This window comes from Exophiala oligosperma, assembly GCF_000835515.1.
Source record: "Exophiala oligosperma strain CBS 72588 unplaced genomic scaffold supercont1.3, whole genome shotgun sequence".
Lineage (NCBI taxonomy): Eukaryota > Fungi > Ascomycota > Eurotiomycetes > Chaetothyriales > Herpotrichiellaceae > Exophiala > Exophiala oligosperma.
This window is the reverse complement of record NW_015622820.1, coordinates 1,675,793-1,688,458: the sequence shown is the minus strand read 5'-3', so window position 1 is coordinate 1,688,458 and position 12,666 is coordinate 1,675,793. Positions and strand designations below refer to the sequence as shown.

General features: G+C 51.5%; 3 protein-coding genes across 4 annotated transcripts; all 3 read left to right on the top strand.

Annotated features, from left to right (window-relative positions):
* Nucleotides 1–355: 355 nt before the first annotated feature.
* Nucleotides 356–2,313, top strand: PV06_03414. 2 transcript variants are annotated; one of them, XM_016404199.1, is made up of 3 exons: nt 356–1,421; nt 1,486–1,935; nt 2,000–2,313. In XM_016404199.1, exons 1-2 carry the CDS (start codon nt 827–829, stop codon nt 1,653–1,655), a joined length of 765 nt encoding a protein of 254 aa, XP_016265204.1. In that variant the 5' UTR covers nt 356–826; the 3' UTR covers nt 1,656–1,935; nt 2,000–2,313. The 2 variants fall into 2 exon arrangements, with proteins under 2 accessions (XP_016265204.1, XP_016265203.1); XM_016404198.1 differs by having other exon boundaries at nt 1,486–2,313.
* Nucleotides 2,314–5,000: 2,687 nt separating this feature from the next.
* PV06_03413 (uncharacterized protein) lies at nt 5,001–8,231 on the top strand. The gene is made up of 7 exons (XM_016404197.1): nt 5,001–5,295; nt 5,349–5,446; nt 5,496–5,671; nt 5,725–5,980; nt 6,031–6,371; nt 6,420–8,099; nt 8,148–8,231. Exons 1-7 carry the CDS (start codon nt 5,006–5,008, stop codon nt 8,214–8,216), a joined length of 2,910 nt encoding a protein of 969 aa, XP_016265202.1. The 5' UTR covers nt 5,001–5,005; the 3' UTR covers nt 8,217–8,231.
* Nucleotides 8,232–8,760: 529 nt separating this feature from the next.
* PV06_03412 (uncharacterized protein) lies at nt 8,761–11,310 on the top strand. Its single transcript, XM_016404196.1, has one exon. It carries the CDS (start codon nt 9,079–9,081, stop codon nt 11,212–11,214), a length of 2,136 nt encoding a protein of 711 aa, XP_016265201.1. The 5' UTR covers nt 8,761–9,078; the 3' UTR covers nt 11,215–11,310.
* The last annotated feature ends 1,356 nt before the right edge of the window (nt 11,311–12,666 follow it).

Here is a 12,666-nt window from a genome sequence, read left to right as displayed (position 1 = left end):
AAGGCTCGCAGTACTGCATTGTTCTCGGAATGGGGACATTTCAGGAACATAGTAATTAAGGCTTGGGACATGCAGGTACCACGGCGCCAACAGCGCGTATTCTTCATGGGGCGCAGCACATCAGACGGCAAGTCTTTTACTTTTTTCGATATTTACGGGCGACCTCGCAAGGAATTTGAAAACAGAGGGGGAAATCAATAATGGGCGCGGACCTTTATCACTAGTGTACGAAATACGCGATGCGTACTTCTGAATTAGCGGCATTCGTCCTTCGCTGCGCCATTGTGGTCGCTGTCGGATTGAGGTGAGCCGAGGGAGTTATTAGAAGTACCCCAGCTGCGTCACCGTCATCCCCTCTACGGTGACTGCCTCCCTATATATCGTGCTAAAGCCATGCGCCCAGGTGTTTTCATGTCAACTTGAATTCTACCACAATCTCTCTAACGCTGTGATTCCTGCGCGACTACGCGAACCGAGAACTCCTCCCTTCACCGACCAATTGACCAAAGTATCGCTTCAAGCACGTCCATTGTTTCCCCAGGCACGATCGCACGATTTCGATTACTTGGAGCATTGAAACAATCCGAAGAACGCAAGCATACGCAAAAAGACCAGAGATATACCATCCTAGAAGGACTTTTGTCGCAGAGATACACCAAAACACTAGTTGCGCAACCACTCGGAAAAAGGATACGATCAGACATACCTGTGACAGTCTTGTTGTCCAGCCAGAGAGAGGCCTTTGGAACCACTGAAGCCATCATCCGAAGACTCGGAACGGTCCCGCTCAACTTGACGAATCCGACATTAGACTTCACCGTTCAATATGGTATCAACGAGGCACCACCCAAAATCCTTTCCAGCCCCGGCAACGTCGACCGGAACCTCTCCCTCGCCGCCTCCCGATAGTCCGATCTCTGTGGTCGTTCCAAGCCCCCAGAAACGCAAAGCAAATCGCTCAGGCACCAAACAGAGCGATGTGACTCAGCATACCTACTCACACAAGATCGCTCCCCTGCTCATGATATGGCTGTTTGTATCACTACCCCTGGTGACATGGGACACAGGGTACATGCTCATGCGCCCGCACACGATGCCCGGTGGAAAGTTGCATTCGCCCATCTGGACACCGTATGCTCTTTACGGCACTGTCGACTATATATATGGGTGGCCCGCGTGGGATAATCATGTCGGTTTCTCAGCTGCACAGGCATCCTTGAATGCCGTGGAGAACGTCATGTATATCTATTATCTTATCACCATCCTTGGAAATGGTGCTCAGAACTTTTTCGCCGCCGGGACTATGGGAGAATTCTTTGTTGGCTCCAAGTCCAATACGGTATCTGGCCCCGGAGTCGCTAAAGCAGTATTGCTGTTGTTTGCAGCGACGGTAATGACCTTGAGCAAGACTGTTTTGTATTGTGAGTACTATTCAGATATGAGTGAATCCAGGTTGGGGCCGTGGCTGACTAACGTATGGAACAGGGCTCAATGAGTACTTCAGCGGATATTCAAACATCGGACACAACACAGTCTATCGCCTTATAGTGCTGTGGATCCTTCCCAATGGCCTCTGGTTGATATTCCCAACATACATGATCTGGGTGTTAGGAAAAGAAATTGTGGCTCACATGGACTCAGTGGATGCCGAATGAAGCCCGAGGACCTTTCTTCTTAAGACAGCATCATACTGCTTCTGTCTGGAACGGAGATATCTTGCTTCCAATAATGTCAATCTAGCTCGATCAGAGTCGACACGGAACAAGAACTCCCAGCTGCCTACGGTCTACGGTAGACCTTGGCCTGAGGAAAATCATATTGTACTGACTACGCTGCTATGGAGCCACTCGGTGAACCATGCCGCCAACTGGGATACGAGCTTACCTTTTGTCCCAAAATGGCGCGCATCATATCGTCAGGCAAATGCTGCTGCTGGTATGCCTCACCTCGAATGCCGACCTGGATGTAGACATGAACCTTTTCTCTGACAGCTTGACAGATGCCATGGCGAATGATATCACCTCCAGAACTATGCGAACAATGTACGAAAATGAATCGGTTTGAGTTCAGAGGAATATACAGTGTGCAGATGGATTTCAAGCCCCGTCATCTACTCTCACTATACTCATCATGACGGTGATGTTTGATTTATACCTTATCTCGATGCGCAGTCAAGGTGGATATATAATGTCGGATACAAGACCATTAAACATTGTCGGTGTTAAACTTGTCAATTTTTGGGTAGAAGATGCGGCGAAGGAGACCAACACGAGAATAGTCCACATGATATCTAGATGATCTAATCAATTGGTGTGCAAAGAACGAATGTTGGACATTGTTAACGTGACAGCAGGCACGCATGTGCAAGCGAGGCGAAAAGTCTTTTTGGTCATAAGATCTACGAGAGCTTTCCCCGCGATCGAGGCTTGTACTTGTAGTTGATGAAGATCTGCGGACACTATTCGTGAGAGCACAAAGTCACCATGCGGAGTGCCGGGCAGGTAAGCAATTCACGGCCTTCGTATTCAGGCTGGGTAAAGGTCACCCAAGGAAAGTCACATACCTTAGTCCATGGATTGATGACGATAGCAGCTTCCTTGGGTTACAGTGACCAGAAGAAGTGAAGATGTACCACGAGAGATTCCTCGGCTTCTCGACACGATTACACCAGTTCGGGAGGGGAAGCTTTCCATCCGCGTCATGTTGCAGCGTCCTGAGGCTGGACCATTGTAGCCGATGCTGGACACTTGGACACTTCCCTGTGTGACACGAGGTAAATCGGCACGGGTGCATGCTGGCGAGCTGGATTGCCGAGCTATTGCTCCGTATCCAGGGCACTTACTGCGAGCACAGCCAGAGTAATGCCGTGAAGCTGGGGCTCCTGCATAGACGAAGAAACGTTGCAGTCGACAATGCAGGCAGGTGTTGGTTGAACAGAAAGTGATTGGAGAGAGCAGCGGTCCGGGAGGGTCCTAGCATGGATGCGTATGTCCGGAGGGCACGACAAGGACGATGATGATTTACCTCCCACAGGAGCCTTTACATTCAGCTCCAGCAAATGGGAAAAACGTCGGGCGGCAAGGAGGATCCCTGTTGCTTGGTGATATGGGGCCGAAGCGGGGATGGACCAGGGCCGACATGGACACACTTGTACCCGTACAGGATCATGAGCGGAGAATATGCCTAAAAGATGAAGTCGTTTACGGTACAAGGGAATATGCAGAGTGGCTGGCAGAGGTGGTGGTGAGAACACCAGCCATGATGCTGACATGCCGCCATCAGTTCAGTTCCTCTCCATACAAAATACTAAGTCTCATCGCTCTCTTGTTGACCAGTGCGAAGTAGACGGAGAAACAGGGCTGCGAACTCCCACGTCAAGGTCGAGGTTGAGACTTGACTGGTCAATTTCGCTTGAGATAATGAAAACCATGTTAGCTCTACAAAGTGTCAAGGTCGTACGGGGGACTCATGGTGAGTTGCTTGCACTATGCCACTGTAAGCAAATGAATTACGGACTACGAGTGCTGGGTACTTGGTCGTTGCGGGGAACAGCTTCTTCAGGCGGTCAGGGCGACTCTAGTCTAGATTTTTGACGAGGGATTGTCATTGTGATTATGGAGCATTCATTGTGGTCTACAATGCCGATGCCGGTGGCGGTGGTAGTCGTAATGGGTGTCGAGACGGCAATACGAACACAGATTCAATTGCGTGAGGGTTCGATGGAACCCATCAGCATCACAAGGAACAATCGTCGCGGGTGAAGAGGAATGCAACCTCAAGAAATGTTTTTGGCTTTTCACTCCGCCTTCATGCAAGGAGCAGGTGATGTGATTAGTTTGTTGGTCAGACCCTGTTATACTACAGAGTGACCTGTGTGTCTGTATTCTCTCGCCCTCTCTTGTCTCGAACAAGTGCGGAAGTAGCACAAGATTGTGTCTTTAGTCAAACACCAGTGTGTGCCATTGACAGCCGTTGAGAAGGAGGCTAAAGAATGTGACTGTTCGTTCGGTACTTCGTACGTGTAAAGACGTCAGAACCGGGGGAAGAAGGAAATGTCTCTTGGTGACAGAATATCTACCAAAGTAAATAGGTCAAGTCAGATGTTCGGTAGCTCGCTGTTATTCACCTGCCTCTTCTCCATAAGTCTTGGTTGAGATGAAGTGTCAAGGGTCCCGTCCCATACCAAAGTTGACAAGGTCTAAAAAGCAAGTACTGTACGTAGAGCCCATCAAACTACTTACCTAGTGCCCCCCCAGCGTCACCTCCACAAAATACGACATATCCAGGCATCATCACCATCATCAATTGCCATCTTGCACATCCCCGTACCCATATGAGCCTTTTGAGTGGCAGGCCCAAGTAAATGTACCCATGCCTCCTCCCTCCGGACGGATACTCATCCTCCGTATAACGGCTACAAATATCCCCTTCAGCGATCTCTTCCTTCCAAGATTGTCCTCCCTTTCACCCTTTGCTCCTTCTCTTTTGTCGGGCACTCGTTTCGTCCCCCGAAACCAATCCTCACCCCTAAAACAAAAGAAGAATTTACTGTCGGGGGCCAGTCAGTTTTAGTTGTGTTGTTGTTGTCGTCGTCGTCAAGTGAACCGACCGGGGAAAAGACTCTACTGCTGTCCTACCCAGACTTGACCACTCCCCAACCACCAAATATTCTCCCGACGGAGGGATTATTGTCCTTGTACACACCCAATACTCTGTACTGTACGGAGTGCCTACAAGGGATTACCCTGTTGACGTCAATCGCCCAGAAACAAGCTTCGATCCAGGCGTCCGCCAAACCCCAAGATGTGGCTTACGACGGCGGTTGTGGCGGCCATCGTTGCTCTTCCCCCCCAGATCTTGGCCGGTGTAAGTGCCAGACCAAGCCCAAGCCGATGCTTATCCTCATCCCCATCCAACCCACAACGGCAACGCCCCGGTCCCTCTTAGCAGCCCTTGATTCCCGAGTAGACTAATTTCGGTTGCCCATTCTTCCCTTCCTGCAATCATGTCGCCGTTGTTGAGCTCGGTCGTATCTGTTCTCAACGTCACTCTTTCTTTGAATGCTTACTCACAATACATTTTCCAGCCCGTTGAATCTGCAGATGTGCTCAACAAACGCCAATCCGCACAACCGTTCAACAGTGACTACAATGGACCAAAGTTTTCTTCACCACCGAGCTACCCTTCACCGTGGGGTTCTGGAGCCGGCAACTGGTCGGCCGCCTACGAAAAAGCTCGAGCTTTCGTGAGCCAACTGACTCTACTCGAAAAAGTCAACCTCACCACCGGTGTAGGGTACGTTGTGGTTTTCTTCCTTCCCGGACAGTGGAGCTGATTGTGTGGTTTAGCTGGGAAAGTGAGAGATGTGTCGGAAATGTGGGAGAAATCCCTCGGTTGGGATTTCCGAGTCTATGCTTGCAAGATAGTCCTCTCGGTGTCAGAGATGGTATGTCGGCACCCACGACCCGCGAATCTCTCTTTTGACTTGAAACAAGCCGATTATGTTTCCGCCTTCCCGGGTGGTGTGAATGTCGCTGCGACATGGGATCGAAATTTGGCTCGCGCTCGTGGAGTGGCAATGGGTGAAGAGCACAGAGGTAAAGGCGTGGATGTTCAGCTTGGTCCAGTGTGCGGCCCCTTGGGTCGATCGCCCGAGGGCGGAAGGAATTGGGTAGGATACATTCCACGGCATGGTCGGCTTGACGGCGTACTGACTCCTTGTAGGAAGGATTCAGCCCTGATCCCTATCTCACCGGCGCTCTGGTCGCCCCGACTATTCAGGGCATTCAGAGTGCAGGTGTCATTGCCTGCACCAAGCACTTCATTACCAACGAACAAGAGCACTTCCGTCAGGTGGGAGAATCTCAGAACTATGGATACAACATTACCGAAACGCTCAGCTCCAATCTCGACGACAAGACCATGCACGAGCTCTACCTCTGGCCTTTCGCCGACGCTGTAAGAGCAGGAACGGGAGCAGGTAGGCTAAGGTGTGTCCTTTATTCGGCCACAAGCTAATGGCCACGACAGTCATGTGCTCTTACAACCAGATCAACAACTCGTATGCTTGTGCCAACTCTTACACTTTGAACCATTTGTTGAAGAACGAGCTCAATTTCCAGGGCTTTGTCATGTCTGATTGGCAAGCTCAGCATGCTGGAATGGCAACTGCCTTGGCAGGCCTTGACATGACCATGCCCGGTGACACTCTCTTCAACACGGGTCGAAGCTATTGGGGTACCAATATGACAATTGCTGTGATCAATGGAACTTTCCCCGAATGGCGTCTCGATGATATGGCAACTCGTATCATGGCAGCTTACTACTATGTTGGTCGTGACACTCACTACGTTCCCACCAACTTCTACGCTGTGAGTATTGTTTGTCTTCGATGGGAACCTCAATTGACATAGCTTTAGTGGAGCGAAAACACCAATGACAAGATTCACGCCGCAGACCCGCAATCGCCCATTGGTCTCGTCAATGAGCATGTAAATGTTCAGGATGAACATCGCAATGTCATCCGACAAGTTGCTCAGTCTTCGAATGTACTCCTCAAGAACACTGGAGGTCTTCCACTCACCGGCAAGGAGAAACAAGTTGGCATCTTTGGATATGATGCTGGCAGCAACCCATGGGGTGCCAACGGCTGCCCTAACAGACAGTGCGACAACGGAACCCTTGCCATGGGCTACGGAAGCGGTACAGCAGAGTTCCCATACTTGGTCACCCCTGAGCAGGCTATCCAACAATACGTCTTGACTCAGACCGATGGTGAAGTGTTTGCGATCCTCGACAACTATGCCGACACTCAGATGCAGCTCCTTGCGTCACAGACCGATGTGGCCATCGTATTTGGCAATGCTGACTCTGGCGAAGGTTTCATCACCATTGACGGAAATACTGGCGATCGAAACAACCTAACCCTATGGGGTGGCGCAGAGCGATTGATCAACAATGTGACCAAATATTGCAACAACACCATCGTGGTTCTGCACACCGTTGGACCTGTCAATGTTTCCTCTTGGTATGACAATGAAAACGTCACCGCTATCATTTGGGCTGGTCTTCCTGGTCAGGAGAGCGGCAATGCCATTGTGGACGCGCTGTACGGTTTCATCAACCCTGGCGGCAAGCTACCTTTCACGATCGCCCGCAATCGTGACGACTACGGCACCGATGTTATCTACGAACCCAACAACGGACAGTTTGGTGCTCCACAGGATTACTTCTCTGAAGGGGTCTTCCTTGAATACCGCTGGCTTGATGAACATAACATCACGCCCATTTACGAGTTTGGCTTTGGCATGAGCTACACCACATTCGAATACTCGAACCTCGTCATTACACCAGCAAGCCCGGCTCCATACACACCTAGCAGTGGAGAGACCGGGCCTGCTCCGGTATTGGGAAATTTCAGCACCAATCCCGCCGACTATCTGTTCCCCAACAACACCATTACATATCGTCCTTATCTGTACATCTATCCTTACCTGAACTCCACCGATCTCAAAGCATCTTCTGACGACACTGATTATGGTCTACCCTCGGATCAATACATTCCCCCTGGGGCTACTGACGGCTCTTCCCAACCACTGCTACCGGCTGGCGGTGCTCCCGGTGGCAACCCGGGACTTTACGAGACTGTGGCCACGGTGACCGCGACGATCACCAACACCGGTGATATTGCGGGTGACGAAGTTGCCCAATTGTACGTCGGGCTGGGAGATGGCGAACCGCCCAAGGTTCTTCGCGGCTTTGACAGACTCACCATTGCCGCCGGGGCCTCGGCAACATTCACGGCTGAATTGACTCGTCGCGACGTATCGGTTTGGGACACTGCTTCGCAAAATTGGATTCAAGTTGAGAACCCCATCATCTACGTCGGTGCATCCAGCAGAAATCTTCCTCTCTCTGGAACCCTGTCTGGTGGTAGTAGTTCAGGCGGCGGCGGTTCTGGCCCATCTGGAAACCCGAGCGGAGGTTGGGGACCTTCCGCGAGTGCCAGTGGTGGATATCCTGTAACTCAGATCTCGGACGGTCAACCACAGGCACCAACAGGACCTCCTGTTTCTCAGATCTCGGACGGGCAGCCACAGGCACCAACGGGAGCTCCTGTCTCTCAGATCTCGGACGGGCAGCCACAGGCACCAACGGGAGCTCCCGTCTCGCAAATCTCGGACGGGCAACCCCAAGCACCTACCTCGACGTGGTAGTCGAAGCCAGTCCTTCGAAAAATAAAAAAAAAGAGAAGGAAGACAAAGGAAACGAAAGGCTACGACGTCAGTATATAGTCAACGTAATGTTTTGATCCTTATGCACACACAAGGCACGCCCAATTACAGGTTGTGAGCGTGTCTTCTCTCGTAGACAAGGTAATGATGAAACGAAGCCTTAAAGGTGTCAACGGAAGCAGATTCCTAATTTATATCCTCCAAAACAAAGAATAAAATCACTTTATTGTAAGAATGGTACAGTTCGAGTATACGTACGGAGTAGTTATGCAGGTATTTATTTCCAAGTTGTGAGAGGGGACTGGATCATTCGTAACCTCAACAAGGCTGAAGACATCCGGCCTATGGGCGAAGGGAGGGTTAAGGAGGTCCAAAAAGGACGAGGCTGTGGATCAATGTCGTCATGGATTTTTGTTCTCGATGGTCCCGGCTTCAACCACGAGGGACCATCTTTTCGGCATGAAATGAAACATTATAGTTCTTCTCTCGTTTTCCATTTCTTTTCTCTCTTACTCTTTCCGAGTAGCAAAAACGAAAAAGGGCACTTGGTGCAGAAAAAACTTCTAGTCATTGAATAATCATTCCTTTACCGAAATATTGACCTAAACTCGGATAAGGAGATTAGACCGGAAGACTCTTAACAAAAACTACGGCATACGGCAACGAACCGAAAAGTTGGATTTCTTTCTTTCCTTTGGCCTATTCGTGCAGTGGTGATCTCTTCGAGTCAACCTGTTACACACCTCTTCGAGTGAAAGGAAAGGAAAGGAAACGAAAAGGGCTGAGAGCCGGGACGATCAAACACAAGAAGGCCCGAGAGCTCGAGAGCCGAGTCAAAACATTCATGGCGCGTCCGAAATTCAAAACTACCCATGATGCACCCAAATCCGGAGGCCCGAGGGTGGTGTACTGGTTCCGTACGGACCTGCGTCTTCACGACTCACCTGCCCTGGCGCACGCCCTGTCCCTGAACCCGTCACGCCTGATCCCGCTGTGGACGTGGGATCCGCACTACGTGTACCGCCAGCGCGGGTCGGCGAACCGCTGGGCGTTCCTGGTCGCGTGCATGAGCGACGTGTCGGGTTCACTCGCGAAGCTGAACCCGAACCAAAAGCTGCACGTCGTGCGCGCGGCGCCGACCCAGGTGATGGGGCCGTTGTTGAGGAGGTGGAAGATCGACGTGCTCGTGTTCGAGCGGGACACGGACGCGTACGCCCGCGCGCGCGACGCCGAGGTCACGCGCATCGCCGAGGAGGCGGGCGTCAGGGTCGTGAGCTTGAGCGGGAGGACGTTGTTCGACAGCGACGAGATCGTCAAGGCGAACGGCGGGCGTCCCACCATGAGCATGAGTCAGATCGTCAAGGCCGCCGAGAAGCTTGGAGGAGGAGGAGGAGGAGGAGGAGGAGGAGGAGGAGGAGGCGAGCCCGCGCGGCCCGTCGATGCGCCGAAAGAGTTACCGGACCCTTTGGACGCCGCGGACATGGACCTCGGCGGGATCGAGAAAGAAATGGAGGGCGACGTGGAAGAGCAGAAGCCGAGTTTCGCCGGCGCCGGACAGGGTGATTTCAATGCCGTCCAGCGGACCTCGAGCCCCGGAAAAATCACACAGTACAGCGTCGGTCTGATGGGGCCGGACGGAACGTTCAGCGTGCCGACACTCGAAGAGATGGGCATCGACCCGGCCGACGTGACGACGCCTCACGTCGGTGGGGAAACCGCCGGGTTGGCAGTGTTGAAGAAGTACATCGACGACGAAGAGTACGTGGGCACGTTTGAGAAGCCTGCGACGGCGCCCACGGATTTTGAACCTCAGGCAACGACACTTCTTTCACCGCACATGCATTTCGGGAGCGTGAGTGTGCGCAAGTTCTGGTGGGACGTGCAGGATGTTTTGGCAAGGAGGAAAAAGGAAAAGAAGCACAACAGCAGCGAGCCGGTGAATCTACCGGGACAGTTGTTGTTCAGGGACATGTACTTTGCGGCGCACGCCAAGGTTGGCGTCGCGTTTGGACAGGCGGTCGGGAATCCCGTTGCAAGATTCATCCCCTGGCATTTGCAGAGCAAGTACTCTGTCAACGAGCGGGGGGAGTATCGGTCGGAAGGGACGTATCTCGTCGACGACCCCCAAGCGGAGGAGTACTTTCGCCGGTGGAAGGAAGGGCGCACCGGGTTCCCCTGGATCGATGCATTAATGAGACAGCTCAGGCGAGAAGGGTGGATTCATCACCTGGGAAGACACGCCGTCGCCTGCTTCTTGACCCGAGGAGGGTGTTATGTTTCGTGGGAGCGCGGGGCCGAGGTGTTTGAAGAGTGGTTGATTGACCACGAGGTCGCGTGCAACGCGGGCAACTGGATGTGGTTGTCGTGTACGGCATTCTTCTCACAATTCTACCGCTGCTATTCACCGGTGGCTTTCCCCAAGAAGTGGGACCCCGAAGGACACTTTGTGAGGAGGTACGTGCCGGAGTTGGCGCGGTTCGACAAGAAGTACATCTATGAGCCGCACAAGGCACCCATAGCGGATCAGAAGAAGTGGGGGTGTCTGGTGAGAGGTGACGGGTCGAAGAAGGACGACAAGGGTGAGGGAGGGGAAGGGCGAATGTACCCAAAACCCATGTTCGATTTCAACGAGAGGAGGCAATTTTGTATCGACAAGGTCAAGGAGGCATATGATGTGGGACTGTATGGAGATGATGAGAAGGTCAGGACGGGTGAGTGGAAGAAACTATTCAAGTTTAATGATCGAGGAGCAAAGACAAAGGAGGAAGCGAATGGAACGGTTGAAAGAGGCGTGAAGAGGTCGAGAGATGACGAAGAGGATGAAGATGATATGGGTGAAGATGCGGATGATGGGCACGACAGCGATGATCGCAACGCAGCAGCAGCAGCAGCAGCAGCGAAGAGGGGTCAGAAAACGAGAGGCGAGAAGAGAGGTCAGAAGACGTTGGATACGATGGTGAGTAGGAAGAAAGTGAAGTAAGTGTCTCTGAGGTGGTTTGTTCGTTTATGACATCGGATGAAGAGAAAGAAAAACATTGTAGAATGCAGTGGGATATCAACATCTGAAGAGATTGACAGAAGTAAATGAATATGTAATGCTCATGAATATTCTGCTTCTTTCTCGTTACATCCTATACTCTGACCCTTGTCAGACCAGCATCCTCAATTCCTTTTGGCCAGTGAAATGCTTACTTATGAACTTGACATCTGTGAAGCTGCGACCTGTTTTCTGCAATCAACCATCGTCAATAATACTTGAATATTCATCAAGTGATAGTCTAACATGCGATCAAGCAGGTCAGATATTACTTGCAGACACAATTCAGCAGAACAAGAACAAGATTAAATTAGCAAATGCGCACATCTGTCCGCGCGGTTTGATCATCTCAGCAAGGTGGTACTGACAAGAGAACATGAAATCCATTCCGCAGCCCTTCCTCTGGGAGACTTTGGATGAGAGCTGTGCGCTTTTGATCCCATTGGTCACTTGCACAATTTGATAGGCGCATGCTCGCATTTTGACAACCAATTTCCCAGAGGAATTCCGCCGGCACATTGCCGCTGCACGAGATATAAAGCAAAGAGGAGCGACACGCATGCATCTCAAGCACCACAGCTGCCTCGACTCGACGATTCTTCTCTCTTTGATTGAGGATGGTATTCGAACCCTTTGTCTCTCGGATACCTCGGGCCTCCTAAGAGACTGAGAGGCGTCTGAAAGTGGACGGTCGTGGATGACCACTAGCGGGTGAATCCAGGCACTTGGCAACAAACGCCCGATTTTCCCCCCATCATCCACCTCTCTCTAAATAGGGGCAAGAATGAAGTCAAGATCTGGAGAAGAAAGAGATCCCTTATCTTTGGATTATGGTCTCTAAAGTTCCGCACCCACAGCTGACTGTTATTATGGGGACGGCTCGGTCAGGATTACCCGCACAGTCATGGAAAGGCCCAGGATACTATCCGAGGACTGCTATCACATGTCGAATTCTATCTCCAAGGCATGCCGAGATGATCATACCTATTGTATAATGGAGTTTCTGGACTATATTGCGCGTACTGCCGGCGTCAGCGGAGTTATGCGCATTCCATACAAGACCTTCGCACATTGCGATAATGACACACACATCGCAAGGTATAACAAAGGCCGAGAAAGATACGGAGCAATAAGTATCCCGTGTATGTTGTACGAGCATCCAGGACCTATCCGTTGAGGCGTCTTCGATCAAGGTCTACCGAATGAATCTGTCCGTTTCAACGAGGTTTGGGACCAGCCAGTGGTGACAGAGCTGTGAGAGAGCACATCCCTTTATGAAGATCCCCAGGCTCCTTCTAGCCTTGCTTCGACAATATCCTGCTCCTCCAGATACTGCACTGGCTCAATTTCGCAAAAGAACAGCCGACCCAACTACAAGTATTCGTACCCCTATCA

What these genes read in the sequence shown, in the direction of transcription:
- PV06_03412 (XM_016404196.1), top strand. Translation starts at nt 9,079, where the DNA reads ATGGCGCGTCCGAAATTCAAAACTACCCATGATGCACCCAAATCCGGA.
- PV06_03413 (XM_016404197.1), top strand. Translation starts at nt 5,006, where the DNA reads ATGTCGCCGTTGTTGAGCTCGGTCGTATCTGTTCTCAACGTCACTCTT. An exon ending in TCCTCTCGGTGTCAGAGATG is followed by an intron (nt 5,447 to 5,495) that starts GTATGTCGGCAC and finishes ACTTGAAACAAG; the next exon opens with CCGATTATGTTTCCGCCTTC. An exon ending in CCGAGGGCGGAAGGAATTGG is followed by an intron (nt 5,672 to 5,724) that starts GTAGGATACATT and finishes GACTCCTTGTAG; the next exon opens with GAAGGATTCAGCCCTGATCC.
- PV06_03414 (XM_016404199.1), top strand. Translation starts at nt 827, where the DNA reads ATGGTATCAACGAGGCACCACCCAAAATCCTTTCCAGCCCCGGCAACG. An exon ending in GAGCAAGACTGTTTTGTATT is followed by an intron (nt 1,422 to 1,485) that starts GTGAGTACTATT and finishes CGTATGGAACAG; the next exon opens with GGCTCAATGAGTACTTCAGC.